The sequence below is a fragment of the Esox lucius genome, chromosome 3 (genome assembly GCF_011004845.1).
Source record: "Esox lucius isolate fEsoLuc1 chromosome 3, fEsoLuc1.pri, whole genome shotgun sequence".
In the NCBI taxonomy this organism is placed as follows: domain Eukaryota; kingdom Metazoa; phylum Chordata; class Actinopteri; order Esociformes; family Esocidae; genus Esox; species Esox lucius.
The window spans coordinates 5833095-5850569 of record NC_047571.1 but is presented as its reverse complement, the minus strand read 5'-3'; the positions used below and the strand labels follow the sequence as shown (position 1 = coordinate 5850569).

The window sequence follows — 17475 nt, the reverse complement described above, 5'->3', positions numbered from 1 at the left end:
CCTCACTCCAAATTACCATGTGCCAGAAGCTGAGGCTTGTGTCAGGGTGTTTTCAGGGCTTTTTTGTGGCATTGGCACAGTAAAGGCTTCTGTCTGGCAACTTGACCATGAAGCTAATTTTTGTTCTAGTTTTGTTGTATTGTGCTTCTTGAAATCACCACACCGTCTTTTTCAGGAGCATATCGTTTTATATCCTTTTCCATCTTCATATAGTTCCATTACCTTGTTACGCAGGACTTTTGACATTTATTTTCTGCTCCCCATGGCATCCACGTGAGAGCTACTAAGCTCATTGACTATTTATACACAGACACTAATTGCAATTGAAAAAGCCACAAATGTGGGAAATTCACCTTAAATTGCACACACCTTGTGTGTCTGTAACAAGGCCAAACATTCAAGGGTATGTAAACTTTTGATCAGGGCCATTTGGGTGATTTCTGTTTTCATTATGATTTAAAAAGGAGCCAAACAGCTGTGATAATAAATGGCTTCATATGATCACTATCCTTAAATGATCAGTCATATTTTCCAAAAATTCCAAAATGTCACACTTTCTGCCAGAGTATGCAAACTTATTGTCACAACTGTATTTTTCAAGATGCAATCAAATGTCTCAGTTTCCACATCCAAACTCCACTTCTTAGCTGGAAGTGTGAACATTACGTAGACTTAATAATTTGATATAATTGGGATAGCCTATTGTAAGCGGTGAATTAATAGAATTCTTGCAATTCTAGAAGCATTCTAGCACTGCAATTATTAGCTATGAAAGCATGGATATTGTAAGGGCCTTTAGAAGGAAAGCCCTTGGAGGAGAATGTTCTTCAAATCAGCAAATCCAGAAAGGGTAAACTGGGAAATTAAACTCACAAATTCAGTGTTATTACTTACCTAACAATAAATGGGTTGACGTTGTTAAAAAAAAAGCATGCAAGAAGGCATAGTGAGTTGGTATGAACCCAAACTTCGGTGTACTAATGACTTTCTTTACAATGTGTCCTAGCAACTAATGAAAATCCCAAATTCAGTATCTCAGAAAATTTCAATATTACTTAAGACCAATACAATTCTTTTTTTTATTTTTATGTTGGCCAACTGAAAAGTATGAACATGAAAAGTATGAGCATGTACAGCACTCAATACTTAGTCAGGGCTCCTTTTGCCTGAATTACTGCAGCAATGCGGCGTTTCATGGGGTCGATCAGTCTGTAGCACTGCTCAGGTGTTATGAGAGCCCAGATTGCTCTGATAGTGGCCTTCAGCTCTTCTGCATTGTTGGGTCTGGTGTATTGCATCTTCCTCTTCTCAATACCCCATAGATTTTCTATAAGGTTAAGGTCAGGCGAGTTTGCTAGGACCTCAGAAAACACAATGGACCAACACCAGCAGATGACATGGCACCCCAAACTATAACTGACTGTGGAAACTTTACACTGGACTTCAAGCAACGTGGATTCTGTGCCTCTCCTCTCTTCCTCCAGACTGTTGGACCTTGATTTCCAAAGGAAATGCAAAATGTACTTTCATCAGGGAACATAACTCTGTAGCAGTCCAGTCCTTTTTGTCTTCAACCCAGGCAAGACGATTCTGACGCTGTGTCTTGTTCAAGAGTGGCTTGACACAAGGAATGCGACAGCTGAAACCCATATCTTGCATAAGTCTGTGCATGGTGGTTCTTGAAGCACTGACTCCAGCTGCAGTCCACTCTTTGAATCTCCCCCACATTTTTGAATGGGTTTTGTTTCACAATCCTCTCCAGGGTGCGGTTATCCCTATTGCTTGTACACTTTTTTCTACCACATCTTTTCCTTCCCTTCGCCGCTCTATTAATGTGCTTGGACACAGAGCTCTGTGAACAGCCAGCCTCTTTAGCTATGACCTTTTGTGTCTTGCCTTCCTTGTGCAAGGTGTCAATGGTCGTCTTTCGGACAGCTGTCAAGTCAGCAGTCTTCCCCATGATTGTGTTGCCTACAGAACTAGACCGAGAGACCATTCAAAGGCCTTTGCAGGTGTTTTGAGTTAATTAGCTGATTAGAGAGTGGCACCAAGTGTCTTCAATACTGAACCTTTTCACAATATTCAAATTTTCTGAGATACTGAATATGGGGTTTTCATTAGTTGTCAGTTATAATCATCAAAATTAAAAGAAATAAACACTTGAAATATATCAGTCTGTGTGGAATGAATGTATACATTATACAAGTTTCACGTTCTGAATGGAATTTCTGAAATAAATCAACTTTTTGATGATATTCTAAATTTATGTCCAGCACCTGTACTCTACATCCTCTGACTGCATCCAAGCAGAGGCTGAAGGAGCAGTTATATTGATAAAGGCTACTGCTCTCAAGCTGCCCCAGGGAGATCATCTCTTGAGTATGTTGTGTGCAAAGAGACTAGATTGGTGAGCAGAAGATGGCAGATTTGCTACTTGAACGGATCATTGCCCATGTAAAACTTAAAAAGACCTGATGAGGTTTCATATATTCTTTATTTTATTAAAAACTGACTCTGGACATTGTAAAGGCTTTTTCAGTTAATAATTTCTGGAAAACAACAGTTACTGCATGTCATTTTAATTAAAGGCAGAGAACAACTGAGATCAGCACTATTATGCAGTATCTAGCTAATAACTAACAACAGAATATTCTAGAATTTTGTTGTGTGTTTTGCCTCATGTAAGGTATCCTATTGCATAAATCCTTTACAACTAAAGTCAGGCATTTTCATGGCTCCAGATATATTGTAACATTACTTTGATCAGTTGTTATGTGAAAATCATATTGGAAAAGAGATTATAACAAATAAGCTATTATAACCCATTCTATAATGTCAAAACAAGCTGTACAGTACTCACCATAACACGATGGTTTTGTCTCCTGTGAAGGGAGACCTCCAAGTTCTCCATCTGCACGATTACTTTCTGGACAGCAGACACAGAAGAGTTCCCTCTCAGCTCGTTCTTCACTTCTATGCTGAAGTAAGGCAAGGGGGTCTCAGATGACGAAGAGGACAAGCACACCTTGGCTAGGACGTAGGTACAGGGGCCCACAAAGCGGAAGTTGGCCCCATCAAAGGTGCTATAGTGGGGGTTACTGTGAACAGTGCATGTCCCTGAGAGAGAAAAAGCTTGAGAGTGAATAGTCAAGTACATTTTGTGTGTTTAAATCTGTGTATTTTATCTAAAATTACTGTAGCAAGGAACTGGTGGCATGCATCTCACTTAAACTAATGGTGTAGCCTATAAATCAGACTGATAAATTGATTACTAGTTCCACTGTCAAATCTCTTCTCCTTTAGCAATCATTTTGTTGTTTGGGGGGAAAAAAGGCAAAACCGTGATTTGCATTATTTTTCCATGATCCTTTCACATACCTGCATCTCTTCTTGTAACGGATGAGCTGTCTCCCTCAACACTAAAAGAAGAAGACATCAGGGTACAATTAAAACACTGGGAGAAAAATGGACAAGTAAAACACTTCATCGTTTGCATGCAAATCAATACAAAAATGTATTATGCCATGGTAGAACAAGCTGCAATCTCAAGTTCAGCGTTTTTATTATTAATACTAATGTGAACGTAATAATAATAATTATAATAAGTTACCCAGTAAAACGAGAGTATGATGCAGCCAAAGATAAATTAATAAACAGTTAGATGTTAGGTTTTAGATTAGGGTTGCCTAATTTGGCCTGCAGGGGTTTTGTAATTTTTATATTTTAGTTAATTTGTATGAAGACAATTTAATACTTAAATATTCCAACCAAATCAAATATTTTTCAGAAAAGATGGACTTCAATGTATAATTTGTATCCAGCTTGAAAATAATAATTACAATTAAAACTAGACAATCAGGGAGCATCTAAAACCAATTAAATATTGGATGTAACACCATTATCACAGCAAGGCAGAATGCAAACACTGGGGATAAAATAGTTTGACAACCTTTGCTTTAGAACCACACACACACAAAAGTGAGACCCACCTTGCATATGAACTTGAGTTTAGCAGACAGAGGAGGGCTGCTGTAGCCAGCAACCCATATGTCCCTTCTTGCATGGCTTTTCTCCTTGCTGTGGTCCCTTATGGAGGCTAAGATTAGAAAGAAGAGTACTGGAGTCCAAAGTGTTGCTAAGTCTCACTCCGATTAAGACTGGGGAGAGAAGAGCAGACAAGCTTTTATAAGGTTCCAGGTAGGACACACGATCAGGTCAACCCAGTGCTGTGGGCTGGTAAAGTGGGAGGGCCCTGGGACCAAACAGGACATGGAGGTGTTCAGGTGTATGGCTTCAACAGGCTGAATTGGTGATGTTATGCCCTGTTAATAGCTGGCTCTAACATGCGCCCTTTGTCCTGATCTTGTCAACATTTGGACTGTGCCCCCATTTTTAGAAAGGAGTCATTGTATCAGGATATCAGCCAAGTGCAAGGATATCTGAAAGGTCAACAGTTTGAAGAATATTATACAGGTTTCTAAAATCATCAACACTGACCACCACTGTCTTATTCATATTATTTTGAAATAATAAACATGCACTGCAAACAATTTGTTTTAAGGCCAGCTAATCTGGTCTCAACAACAGCACAGAGGGTTGATAAGAGACACATTGTAATAATATGTATAGAGCTGACAAACCTTGATCAGGTAGGGATTGGATCATATTGATTGAATCGGGAAACGTACATGTTAGCTCAAGGTGTAAGCGAGGCTCAGGTGAACCCAGAGCAATCAGAAGCGAAAGCGGGACGGAGGGAAGGGCAAACTGGAAAAGGCAGGGTGGGGGGTCAGGTTTATGATGTCAAACTGACATTGAATAGAATGTCTGAGACTCATTAAGTGGAGGGCATCAGCCCCTATGAGGTAAATGATAGAGGATCAAGGTGAAGTCTGGCTAGTAGACTACGCCACACTGATTAGATTGCTGGTAATCAAAAGAGGCAGTTTAATTATGACTAACCGAGCTGTTTTTCACTTAAAAGTTGCTAGAACTCCAATAGTCATATTGTAAAAAGCACAAGGACTATCCTTGACCGGTATCTTTATATTAGATTCCATTGAACATTTATTTTAACCACGAAATGATTTGTCAAATGTAAAAAATATTATTAGAAAAGGGAGATGTAAGCAAGCTTATTAGTACCATATAATATTACAACTTTTGCTTCTCCCTTGTGGCACATTGGTCAGAAAATGGAGAGCTATTTATACATGGTAAATATGCTGTCCAGTTTTGATACCAGGACATAGACCAGAATGACACATTCTCTAGGCCAGGGGTTCTCAAAGTCTACATTCAAAGGTCCAAATCTGAATTTCTATCAATGACAAAAGTCCGGAACTATTGGTAATTACAAAATTTGTTTTTAATAAACCATCCATCCATCATCTTCCGCTTATCCGGGGCCGGGTCGCGGGGGCAGCAGTCTAAGCAGGGATGCCCAGACTTCCCTCTCCCCAGACACTTCCTCCAGCTCTTCCGGGGGGACACAGAGGCGTTCCCAGGCCAGCCGGGAGACATAGTCTCTCCAGCGTGTCCTAGGTCTTCCCCGGGGTCTCCTCCCGGTGGGACGGGACCGGAACACTTTCCCAGGAAGGCGTTCCGGAGGCATCCGAAACAGATGCCCAAGCCACCTCAGCTGACCCCTCTCGATGTGGAGGAGCAGCGGCTCTACTCTGAGCTCCTCACAGGTGACCGAGCTTCTCACCCTATCTCTAAGGGATCGCCCAGCCACCCTGCGGAGAAAGCTCATTTTGGCCGCCTGTATCCGGGATCATGTCCTTTTGGTCATGACCCAAAGTTCATGACCATAGGTGAGAGTAGGAACGTAGATTGACCGGTAAATCGAGAGCTTCGCCTTGCGGCTCAGCTCTTTCTTCACCACAACAGACCGATACATCGACCGCATTACTGCAGAAGCTGCACCGATCCGTTTGTCAATGTCCCGTTCCATCCTTCCCTCACTCGTGAACAGGACCCCTAGATACTTAAACTCCTCCACTTGAGGCAGGCACTCTCCACCAACCTGAAGTGGGCAAGCCACCCTTTTCCGACTCAGGACCATTGCCTCGGATTTGGAGGTACTGATTTTTATCCCCACCGCTTCACACTCAGCTGCAAACCGTCCAAGTGCATGCTGAAGGTCCTGGCTTGAAGGGGCCAACACGACAACATCATCCGCAAAGAGCAGAGACGAAATCGTGTGGTCCCCAAACCTGACACCCTCCGGCCCCTGGCTGCGCCTAGAAATTCTGTCCATAAAAATTACGAACAGAACCGGTGACAAAGGGCAGCCCTGCCGGAGTCCAACATGCACTGGGAACAAGTCTGACTTACTGCCGGCAATGCAGACCAAGCTCCTGCTTCGGTCGTACAGGGACCAGGACCCCATATTCCCCAAGCACCCTCCACAGGGACACAGTCGAATGCCTTCTCCAAATCCACAAAACACATGTGGATTGGTTGGGCAAACTCCCATGAACCCTCCATCACCCTGTAGAGGGTATAGAGCTGGTCCAGTGTTCCACGGCCTGGACGAAAACCACACTGTTCCTCCTGAATCCGAGGTTCTACTATTGGCCGTATTCTCCTCTCCAGAACCCTGGCATAGACTTTCCCGGGGAGGCTGAGAAGTGTGATCCCCCTATAGTTGGAACACACCCTCCGGTCCCCCTTATTAAAAAGAGGGACCACCACCCCTGTCTGCCATCCCAGAGGCACTGTCCCAGACTGCCACGCGATGTTGCACAGGCGCGTCAGCCAAGACAGCCCCACAACATCCAGAGACTTGAGGTACTCAGTGCGGATCTCATCCACCCCCGGTGCCTTGCCACCGAGGAGTTTCTTGACCACCTCTGTGACTTCAGCCCGGGTGATGGACGAGTCCACCTCTGAGCCCTCATCCTCTGCTTCCTCAATGGAAGACGTGACGGCAGGATTTTTTAATAAACATGTATAACAAATTAACATTCATTTTATGAAAAAATAAGGTGCCTTTTGCATTCAAAATACATGGATAACAAGTGCAAAAGTGCCAAAACAATTCATTTAAGTGTCTGGATTTTTCTTAACAAAACACCACAAAAGTAACATGCATGGTGCAAAATATAGAGCAGTCAGTATGTTGTTTTGGTCTATACAGACAATTTTGCCCTTCATGACAACTGTGAGGGGGGTGAATTTATTTATAACTCATCCGTTTAGTTAATATTTAAAATTCTGCATAATTAAGGGGGTGGTCCACTCCCTTAACTGACAGGTGGATTGCAGCTACTGTTGGTCTCTCACTTGCTCTCACTAGCTGTTTGTCTGCTGTTAGCTGTTAGCCAGCCGTCACGTTTCTTCCTCAGCTAATTCCAGCTGCTGAACTGGACATATCGGCCATGTTCTTGCTTTTTTTTCTGGATTATTTCATACAATTTAATACACACATTATACCTTCACCCACGCCTTTGTATTCCGTCGTTGTCGAGTATCAAGAGAACAACCAGGGCTGTTTTTCTGTTGTTTTCCTCTGTGAACATGCACTCATGGATGTCTGACAATTTTGTTGCTTTTGTGTGGAGATTCCAGATTTAAAAACGTGTAAAACGTCTATAGATATAGAGGCTACACTCGTTCAGCGGTACCGTTGCTCTCACTGAACAGACTAAAGTTAGATATGCTTATGCACCGTCAGATGCAAATTCCTGGAGGTGTCAGTGCTTTCCGTCCATGCAATAAACGAATGCACACCTGAATGAGCACGGATTTCTAGCGCATTTACTTGAACTTCTTAGGTAATAAATATGGTTTGACCGATTTGAGAGGCAGCCAAAATAACATTTTAAAATGGACTGAATAAAGCTCTCAGCGCAATGCCGCGCTGGCTGACATGACATGTTTGTGCATGAAACACAAGCTCACAGCAATACTGTAAGTTAATACACTTTAACTAGCAGAATAATACATCATCAAGATACACAGTCTCACTTTTAGCTATGTCTTAATAGTATTTCGAAGGGCAAAAACATGAACTTTAACTTTTGGCTTTACTTCAAGTCAGCTGTTAGTCACTTAGTAGGAGGCCAGTAGCATATAGCATTAGCTTAGCCTGAGCAAACTCGTTCACGTCGAGCTAGGTTTCAGCATCCAGGCTCCTCGCTGAGCTCATCCCGCATCTTTGCTCATTTCTGTTTATCCGGGAGTGACGTGCGTTGACGCGCTGCCAAAATGGCAACGGTTGGCTCCGCCCACTTTAGGCTTCAAAACTGCTCTTCACAAACCTACGGGTGACGTCACGGACACTACGTCCATATTTTTTTACAGTCTATGGTTGAAATACGAAATGGAGGCGGGTCCGGATCTGGACCGGAGTCCGGACTTTGAGAAGTGCTGCTCTAGGCTGATGACAACCATTATAGCATTTATCATAATAGCAACTTCCTCCTCAGTTTAAAAGTTAATCTGTAAGCCACAGAGACAATACAGAAGCTACCCTTTTAGTTAAATGGCACACATACCAGCGTGGGAATTTCACGATGGCCATTGCCGTCGAGTACTTTTTTATGGTGACTATAGTTCAGTTGTATCGTTTATTCCAACGTTTGACAGTTCTCCGATCAACGTACATTTGCAGAGAAAAATAGTTCAAGGCAGGAACATCATAAATACATGTTTAACTGATAATTGAAAGCAGATTCTAATAATGAATATAGTATTCAGTGGCGTCGTTAGGCTTGGGCGCTATAGCCACGGCTCTTTTATATGAAGCCCCGGAGCCTCTCAAATTGACCAAAAATAATAATCATAAAAAAATAACCCCTGATCTATTAATCTATAATTAAGATCGCGGATAAGTGACGCACACTTAAAAATCACTCCCTAACACCAGTCACCCTTCACAACATGCCCCATTACCCTTTCCATGGTCTTATTGCACGATACTATTGTAAATATATTGTGAAAAATGTAAATAAAATATAATAAGCTATTTAATCGACGCTTGCTGGAGGCTGAAATTGGCGAATTTGAGAATATCGTACTTGAAAGATTTCCGCGGATACTTGAGTTCGCGAATGTGGAACCGCGCATTGCTGGGGGAATACTGTACTTTCCCTATGCATTGATTGACATTGTCTGCTCGCAGCCTCATGTAGATGTAGTGAGTGTATAAGTTAGTGAACTGTTATAAGCTGTTGTAACCAATGAAACAAAATATTAAATGTTTGTAATATGAGCTGAAACTGAAGGAGCAAGTAGGAGAATAGGAAACCCGCCTGTTCAAGCGGTTACCGGGGAGAGAAAGATTTAGTATGTCTGTCTTTTGAGAAACAGGACACAGGTTAGAGACACACCCACATAGTCTGACAGGCGAGACAGAAACCAGAAGGGGACAAGAAGATACTTGCAGTTATCCTATAAGGCACAGGTGTCGAACCGGTTCCACAAAGGGCCGAGTGTCTGCAGGTTTTTGGTTTTTCCTATAAATTGGTTCCTAGTTCATACCTACACAACCAGGTGAGGGTAGAAACTAACCAATCAGTGACCTAATTAACCAATCAAGTACAAGGAGAGAGCAAAAACCTGCAGACACTCGGCCCTCCGTGGAACCGGTTTGACACCTCTGCAAGGAATAGAACTGGGATTGGGCCAAGGATCACACTTGCTTTGTAAGTTAACGCCTCTATCTTTTTGGGGGTAGTAGAAGTATAAAAATGATGTTTTGACTGTTGATCCTTAGACATTGTGCGGCGACACTTGTCTCCAGAAGCTTCTGTAATAAATGGATATACGATACGGTAATTGACCTGACTCCTGGTGTTTTATTCTCCTTTCCAACAAACCAACTCGGGGACGTGTTAGACTTCAACACTCACTATAATAACTAAGTGATGTAGTGTAATTCGCTCTACTACAAATCCCCACGTGGACCTTTCCTGCCCCCACATCCCTCCCATTGGCGAAAAATCTAGTTAGAATTCTAAGCGATGTTACAAGTTTCAACGTTTATTTTTCAAATGCACCGAGCAACACAGCTTCATCGTGAACAACTAAATTATTGTGACATGGCACCCGACAACTACGTAGTGAGAGTTAAGAAAAAAATATAAGCAAAAATATAGCTAGACAAAAAAAATTAACACTATACATAACACTGCACCCTAGAAGCAGTTTAAGAGTGTACTGTAAACTAGACAACAATCTGGGTATTAGCCTATTATTGATTATAGATATTACTGCAAGTAAGGCAGTAATATACATAACAATGTAAACTAGCAGCAATTTGGTAGATTTATTGAATATTATAGATACATATGAGTGTAATAAACTAATGAATGGTGACATAGCACACTACAACTATGTACTAAGAATTAAGAAGACAAATATATACACAGCAAAATTATAGCAAGAAGAGAAAGCAATAATATACATAACACTGTACACTAGCAGCAGTTTAGAAAGAGTACTGTAAACTAGCAGCAATATTGGTGGGGGTATTGAAATTAGAGATAGGCCTATGGCAAGTATGGCAATAATATACATAATAATGGAAACTAGCAACACTTTTTAAAAGAGTAGGATGGGGAGTATGAACAGAACTGCCTGCCATATGAACCACTGGACCATTGTTTTTAAAGGTTATACAAACCATATGGCCTCCATTTTACTTTTGTAAAAAACTCGTTAACGACATCTCCTCGGAAACCGTGGAACGGATTTGCACACTGTTCACTGAGATGGACCCTGGCATCAATATCTTCAATTATCTTTTTTGGAATTTTGATATCTCAAACAATGCGCATGTAATAGGCTAATTACTTTTACATGGGTGTGGCACTTTGTCAGGCTATAAATCCCGTCAGGAATATCCGAGACTTACGCCCTTTAACATAGCAATAAATATCAGGTCTATGGATGGACCTGTGCAGTATCAACCAAATAGATATGAAGGGGGCGCTACAACGACACTGACAACTTTGAGAGTTTATGAACTGTAAAATAAACACTCTAAGGACATCTCTTCGGAGACCACTGAACGCATTTGGACGCCGTTTGCTGAGAAGGACCCTGGGACCAATATCTTCAATTGAATTATTTGGAATTTTGATAACTCAAACAATTTGACCGCAATAAGTGAATGAAGTAAAATCACCTAAACGCCTCTGATACTCTGAAATCTTTGAACGGATTGGCATGCTCTTTGCTTGTGAAGGATCTTTGGACCATGATATTTAAATGTTCTATATGAAAAATGTATATCTCAAATGTGTATCTCAGCATTCAGTCCCCAAAGTTTTGTTTTATTCTCTTTCTCTATTTTGGACTATTATTTTGAAGGAATAGCTGATGTAATGAGTGTGTGAATTTGCTAGAATGTTAAGTTGGAGTTGGTGGTTCTATCAGCATTTACGGAGGGCTATATTTGAAGCTATGGGAGGAGCCATGGCAGTGCCTGTGAGTCAATGCGGAATGGGTGGGGTGTCAGGAGCATGGCTGCATTTAGTCCTCAATGTTTTGCGTTATTGTTTTTGTTTATATTGGACTATTATTTTGAAGGAACTCTTATTTTAGGAAGAGCAAATGTTAAGTGTTTGTAAATCTCCTTGAACAGTAAGTTGGTCTTGGCAGTTGAAATTGCTGCTGCCATAAGCTAGATTCCAGTGCAAACCATCTTAAGGTTTAGGCTATGATGATAAATGCCTGTGTAAATTCTAACCCTATTGAAATTATTGCTAAATAAGTAAATGTTATCATTTTATTTTCCCCTTGTAATGATGACCTTTATTTAAAAATGTGTCATATTTATTGTAAAAAAAACCCACTAATGTTTGAGGGTATTCCGGGTAATATGTTTGACTAAAGCATTTGTTTCTATTTTTAAAAAAAGTCTAGAGTATGTGTGTCCTGTGAGGTTAGTTTCTTGTTAAATGTTACACAAATCATATATTATTCTACACATAGATATATGTTTTTAGCAGATATTTTTTCTAATTTCTATTGGTAAAATTTTACTTTTGCAACAGCCAAGTTTTTTTTCCATGTAACTTCCTATCAATTAATAATCAATTACCTTATAATCAAATCCCATCGACAGCTTAAATTGTTTCGTTAAGTCACACCTGCTCCCTTTTACAAGGTGGTAGTATTTCGGAAGATTACGAGCTTTCCAAGAGTACACAACACTGTATTCAAATCGTAAGTAGGCCTGTTCGATTTGTGGGTAAGTTTCAAATGAAGCTAGGTATTGTAATGTGGATATTAGCCTATTTGGTAAATTGTTGTTGTATATTTTGGAAACGTTTTGTCACGGTACGGTGAGCAGCAGCGCCACCGTTCTGTGCACTCTCACTTCCCATATGAACACATCCCGGACTTGTTTTGTGTCACGTCTTTAATCATCGTTCACACCTGATCCCTGTTTGCTCATTAGTATGTGTTTAAATGTTTCCCCTCTGCTCCCCACATCGTGGATCATTGTTGCTGTTGTTGTGTGTTGCCGATAAATGTAAGTTCCATATATCTGTTGCCTACATTCATTTTGCTGCCTAAGTCAGCCCTTTCTTTTGTTGTTTGGTCGCGCTTAATATTTTGTTTATTAAAGCTGAAACGACCGCATTCCGCCTAGTTCTTTACCCCCGCACCGCATGACGGAATACCAACTGCCACGTTTCTAGATATAATAGGCCTAATTTTTGCAACATTTCCTGTCAAAAGTGATCTAATGTAGCCTGTACACTGGAAATAGAAACTGTAAAAAAAAGCTATTGAAAAGCCACATTTTTGAAAATTGTATTTTACGAAGGCGGACATTTCACTAGGGACTTGTCCCCTCCTCATTTAGAAATTGCATTATTATTCTTCCACTTTTTATGGGGGAAAAATTAGGACGACGTGCTTCGGCACCTGGAAGTAATTTCAGTTGACAAGCTGGCCAAGACAACAAAAATACTATCTCACCTCTTTGTTTCATAATCGTTTCTGGTACTAGACTTCTTTGAAACAGAAGCTGCTTGCGCCTGAGTTTTCCTGAAGCGAAACATTATATCGCATTGTAAGGTGAGTTTGATTGAGCTAGTTAGCAACCTCATTTCTCACAATGTTGTGTACAAGCAGGTAAGCAGGTGAACAAGGATTTGATACACTGGCGATTTAGCAGGTTTTCCTACTTACAAAGCATGTAATCTTCTGACCACGGTCTCAAAGAAGACCAGTAACACACTACGCCATCATGGATTAAAATGTAGCAGCGCACGCTAGGTCCCCCTGCTCAAGCCAGCGCATGTCCAGGCCCATCTGAAATTTTTGGTAATTTTTATCATAGGTACACTTCAACTGTGAGAGACGGAATCTAAAACAAAAATCCAAAAACAATTTTTAAATAATTTATTTGCATGTTATTGCATGACATAAGTATTTGATCACCTACCAACCAGTAAGAATTCCAGCTCTCACAGACCTGTTAGTTTTTCTTTAAGAAGCTCTCCTGTTCTCCTCTCATTACCTGTATTAACTGCACCTGTTTGAAATTGTTACCTGTATAAAAAACACCTGTCCACACACTCAATCAAACAGACTCCAACTTCTCCACAATGGCCAAGACCAGAGAGCTGTGTAAGGACATCAGGGCTAAAATTGTAGACCCGCACAAGGCTGGGATTGGCTACAGGACAATAGGCAAGCAGCTTGGTGAGAAGGCAACAACTGTTGTCGCAGTTTTTCGAAAACGGATGAAGTTCAAGATGAATGTCAATCTCCCTCGGTCTGGGTCTCCATGCAAGATCTCACCTCGTGGGGCATCAATGATCATGAGGAAGGTGACGGATCAGCCCAGAACTACACGGCAGGACCTGGTCAATGACCTGAAGAGAGCTGGGACCACAGTCTCAAAGAAGACCATTAGTAACACACTACGCCGTCATGGTTTAAAATACTGTAGCGCACGCAAGGTCCCCCTGCTCAAGCCAGCGCATGTCCAGGCCTATCTGAAGTTAGCCAATGATCATCCGGATGATCCAGAGGAGGAATGGGAGAAGGTCATGTGGTCTGATGAAACAAAAATAGAGCTTTTTGGTCTAAATTCCACTCGCTGTGTTTGGAGGAAGAAGAAGGATGAGTACAACCCCAAGAACACCATCCCAACCGTGAAGCATGGAGGTGGAAACATCCTTCTTTGGGGATGTTTTTCTGCAAAGGGGACAGGATGACTGCACCGTATTGAGGGGAGGATGGATGAGGCCATTTATCGCAATATCTTGGCCAACAACCTCTTTCCCTCAGTAAGAGCAATGACACGAAACACAAAGCCAGGGCTCCTAATGAAGCATCCCAAGGTCCCTGAGTGGCCTAGTCAGTCTCCAGACCTGAACCCAATAGAACATCTCTGGAGGGAGCTGAAAGCCCGTATTGCCCAGCGACAGCCCCGAAACCTGAAGGATCTGGAGAAGCTCTGTATGGAGGAGTTGGCCCAAATCCCTACTGCAGTGTGTGCAAACCTGGTCAAAAACTACAGGAAACGTATGATCTCTATAATTGCAAACAAAGGTTTCTGTACCAAATATTTAGTTCTGCTTTCTGATGTATCAAATACTTATGTCATGCAATAAAATGCAAATTAATGACTTAAAAATCATACAATGTGATTTTCTGGATTTCTTTTTAGATTCCATCACTCACAGTTGAAGAGTACCTTAAACAATACATTAAAAAAATTTTTTTATTGAGTTGTATTCACTCTGGGCGAAGTTGGATAGACGTGTACTCTACACAGACACTGATTCAGTGATCTTTGTCACACGCCATGGGGATTGGGTGCCCCCACTGGGTCCATTCTTGGGTGAGCATCGCTCAATTTGTTAGTGGCGGGCCAAATACATACGGTTACAAAACCGTTAAAGGTCTGACCTGTCTCATAGCAAAAGGCATTACGGTCAAACAAATACAACACAACCATTGTTAACTCGGAGACGCTGACACGACTGGTTGATAACTTTGTACGGGGTGAGGGTGGTGAAGATGATCACATCCTTGCTAATGTAGACAATTGCTATAGATAAAAGAACATTCACATTGACAAACCAAGTAATGTCTAAGCATTTCAGAGTTCTGTACAACAAGCATGTACTGCTCCCTGATTACAGCACAAGGCCTTACGGTTACAAAACCACATTCTAGGATGGATAGCGGTTTTGACCCGCGTTTCCACACCCATTCAGCTGTGTCATTAGTGGCCCCAGTAACTCGGGTAAAACATATTTTGTGATGATGTTGTTGGATAATGCTGACGTTGTTTTCTCCAAAGAAATTCTAATTATCATCTGGGTTTATTCATGTTGGCAACCGCTTTATGACGAAATGTTGAAGGTGAGGGAGATTACTTCTATAGAAGGTCTACCAACATCGCTGTGTGATGACAATCTGCTACTGATTCAGAAAAACAACCTTTTAATTATTGACGATTTAATGAAAAGTGCATAAGAGAGTTTGGAGATGGAGTATTCACACCACCGTAACCTGAGTGCAATTTACCTTGTCCAAAACATGTGTGTTAAAGGTAAATCTAGTAGAACTATTAACTTGAACACAAACTACCTCATCTTGTTTAAAAAACCCAGCGACAATTAGCAGATTAGCATTTTAGGCAGACAGATATACCCCGGTCTTTCTCGATTCTTCATGGAGAGTTTTAAAGATGCAACACATCCGTCTTTTGGTTATTTACTTACTGACTTTAAAGCTACAACATCAGGAGACTACCGCCTGAGAACTGGGTTATTTTCAGGGGACTGGTCTGTCATGTACGTTCCTAAGAAAGTTTGATAATGTCTAAACGCATTAGTTGAAAATTACCACTTTTGAAGATTATATTTAAGGCACCGGCAAGTCAACGAAAATTAATTTTAGAATCAGCCTTCACCGACCTCATTCTATCACTCTGTGAAATAGCGCTTAATCTAAGGTGTGGAAATATACCCTTAACAGAATCGCAGCTCCGAAAAGTAAAGAGACAAAAAGCCAAAATTATATACATAGAAAGAACACTTCAGTCACAAGGAAAAGAAAAACCATCAACCAATCTGGAGGTTTTCTACTGCCGTTACTAAGCATTGCAGTTCTATTCCTAACCAGTCTAATTGCATCGAGACAGGGTTAAACAGCAAGGATCATGCTCAGAAAATGTTTCTGGTGCCACAACATCAGTTAGAAAAACTGCGAGAATCCAAAACAACTAGCAACGATGTAAGACAATCTGTTGATAATGATTTGGACTCATCGATTCGCAATATACTGTTGAAGCCTGATATGGATTTACATGAGAAAGCTAAAAGATATTCTGCCATTTTACAAAGGTTTTTGACTGTTGTGCGACAGGGGGAGCTTGATACAAATACACTGACTTTAAGTCTACCTGGGTCTGAGACTAGGGCTGATGTATTAAACGTGACTGAGACTAAGAAAACTGTTGACTGAAATGTTAACCTTGTTGATGACATTTTGGATAATGTGCCTGCGAGGCGTAGATAGAATGTTGAATATATTCTTAAGAGAATATACAGGTCTAAAGATAAGAGAGATAATCAAGGTTGGATCAGGTTAAAAGTGTGACAGAAAACAATAAAAATGCTGAAGGTAGAAGGACGTTGGGGTGGGGGGTGTTTTTAGAGGCCATGGCATGTCTTAACATGCCTTTTACATCTATTTCAAATGCGCTTGTAAGGTGTAAAATCAATTTGTATTAACAAACATCTGGCGACACAATGGATGATTTAGCCACTCCCCCAGCAACTGATTTTCAACCAACCAAAGTTCTTTGAAACCCCTACCATGGACCCCACAAAATGGTTTCCATTTTAATGTGGTTTTATTTAATGTTTTTTTATCATTTGTGATTCATTGTCAAAGTGTATGTTTTACCTTGAATAAACGTATGAAAAATACTATGTAAACATTGATGTGATTTTTAATGTTTTTATTTTTGAATAATAAAGTTGACATACTCATGATTTGCCTTTCTTTTTCTTCAACAACCATGGCACAAATGAAATGATTCACAAGATTGAGCATGTTGTATGCAATTAAACATTTGCTTATCACGCTTACTCTGGTACATCTTAGCTACAAACTTTGAGACTAGGGCATCATTTTCTCGTAAATCATCAGCGTAATAACTCAAACCTATAACTCAGACCTTTTGTCATTTGAATGAGAAAGAACACACAATGTTCTCCACACATGGTTGAAACCACATCCTGTACTTGTTTTGAACTGTATTCCACATTCTCACAGGTTTTCAGAAAGGTATTGATTGACTTGGGTAAATATGTAAGATCCGGGTTGGTTTACAAAACTGTCATAAAACCTTCCAATGCCATTGTCTGTTATGTAAATAGCCAGCCAGTGCTCCCCGGGGTGATTGCTTGGGTGTGTATTAACAATCATCATTGATGCAACATCTTGGACTGGTCCCCTAGGTAGTTGGTCACTTACTACCAT

The 17475-nt window shown here is 40.9% G+C and overlaps 1 protein-coding gene across 4 annotated transcripts in view; it reads right to left on the bottom strand.

Annotated features, from left to right (window-relative positions):
• wu:fb63a08 (MAM and LDL-receptor class A domain-containing protein 1) overlaps window positions 1-4162 on the bottom strand; it is a 50110-nt gene extending 45948 nt beyond the window's left edge. For 3 of the 4 annotated variants that reach the window (XM_034290933.1, XM_034290930.1, XM_034290931.1), the window contains exons 1-3: window positions 3990-4162; window positions 3379-3419; window positions 2861-3117 (exon numbers count right to left, since the gene is read on the bottom strand). In XM_034290933.1, coding sequence (XP_034146824.1) covers window positions 2861-3117; window positions 3379-3419; window positions 3990-4063 — 372 coding nt within the window. In that variant the 5' untranslated portion in view covers window positions 4064-4162. The remainder of the gene's footprint in view (window positions 1-2860; window positions 3118-3378; window positions 3420-3989) is intronic. The other variant, XM_034290928.1, reaches the window with a different exon arrangement.
• Window positions 4163-17475: the final 13313 nt, after the last annotated feature.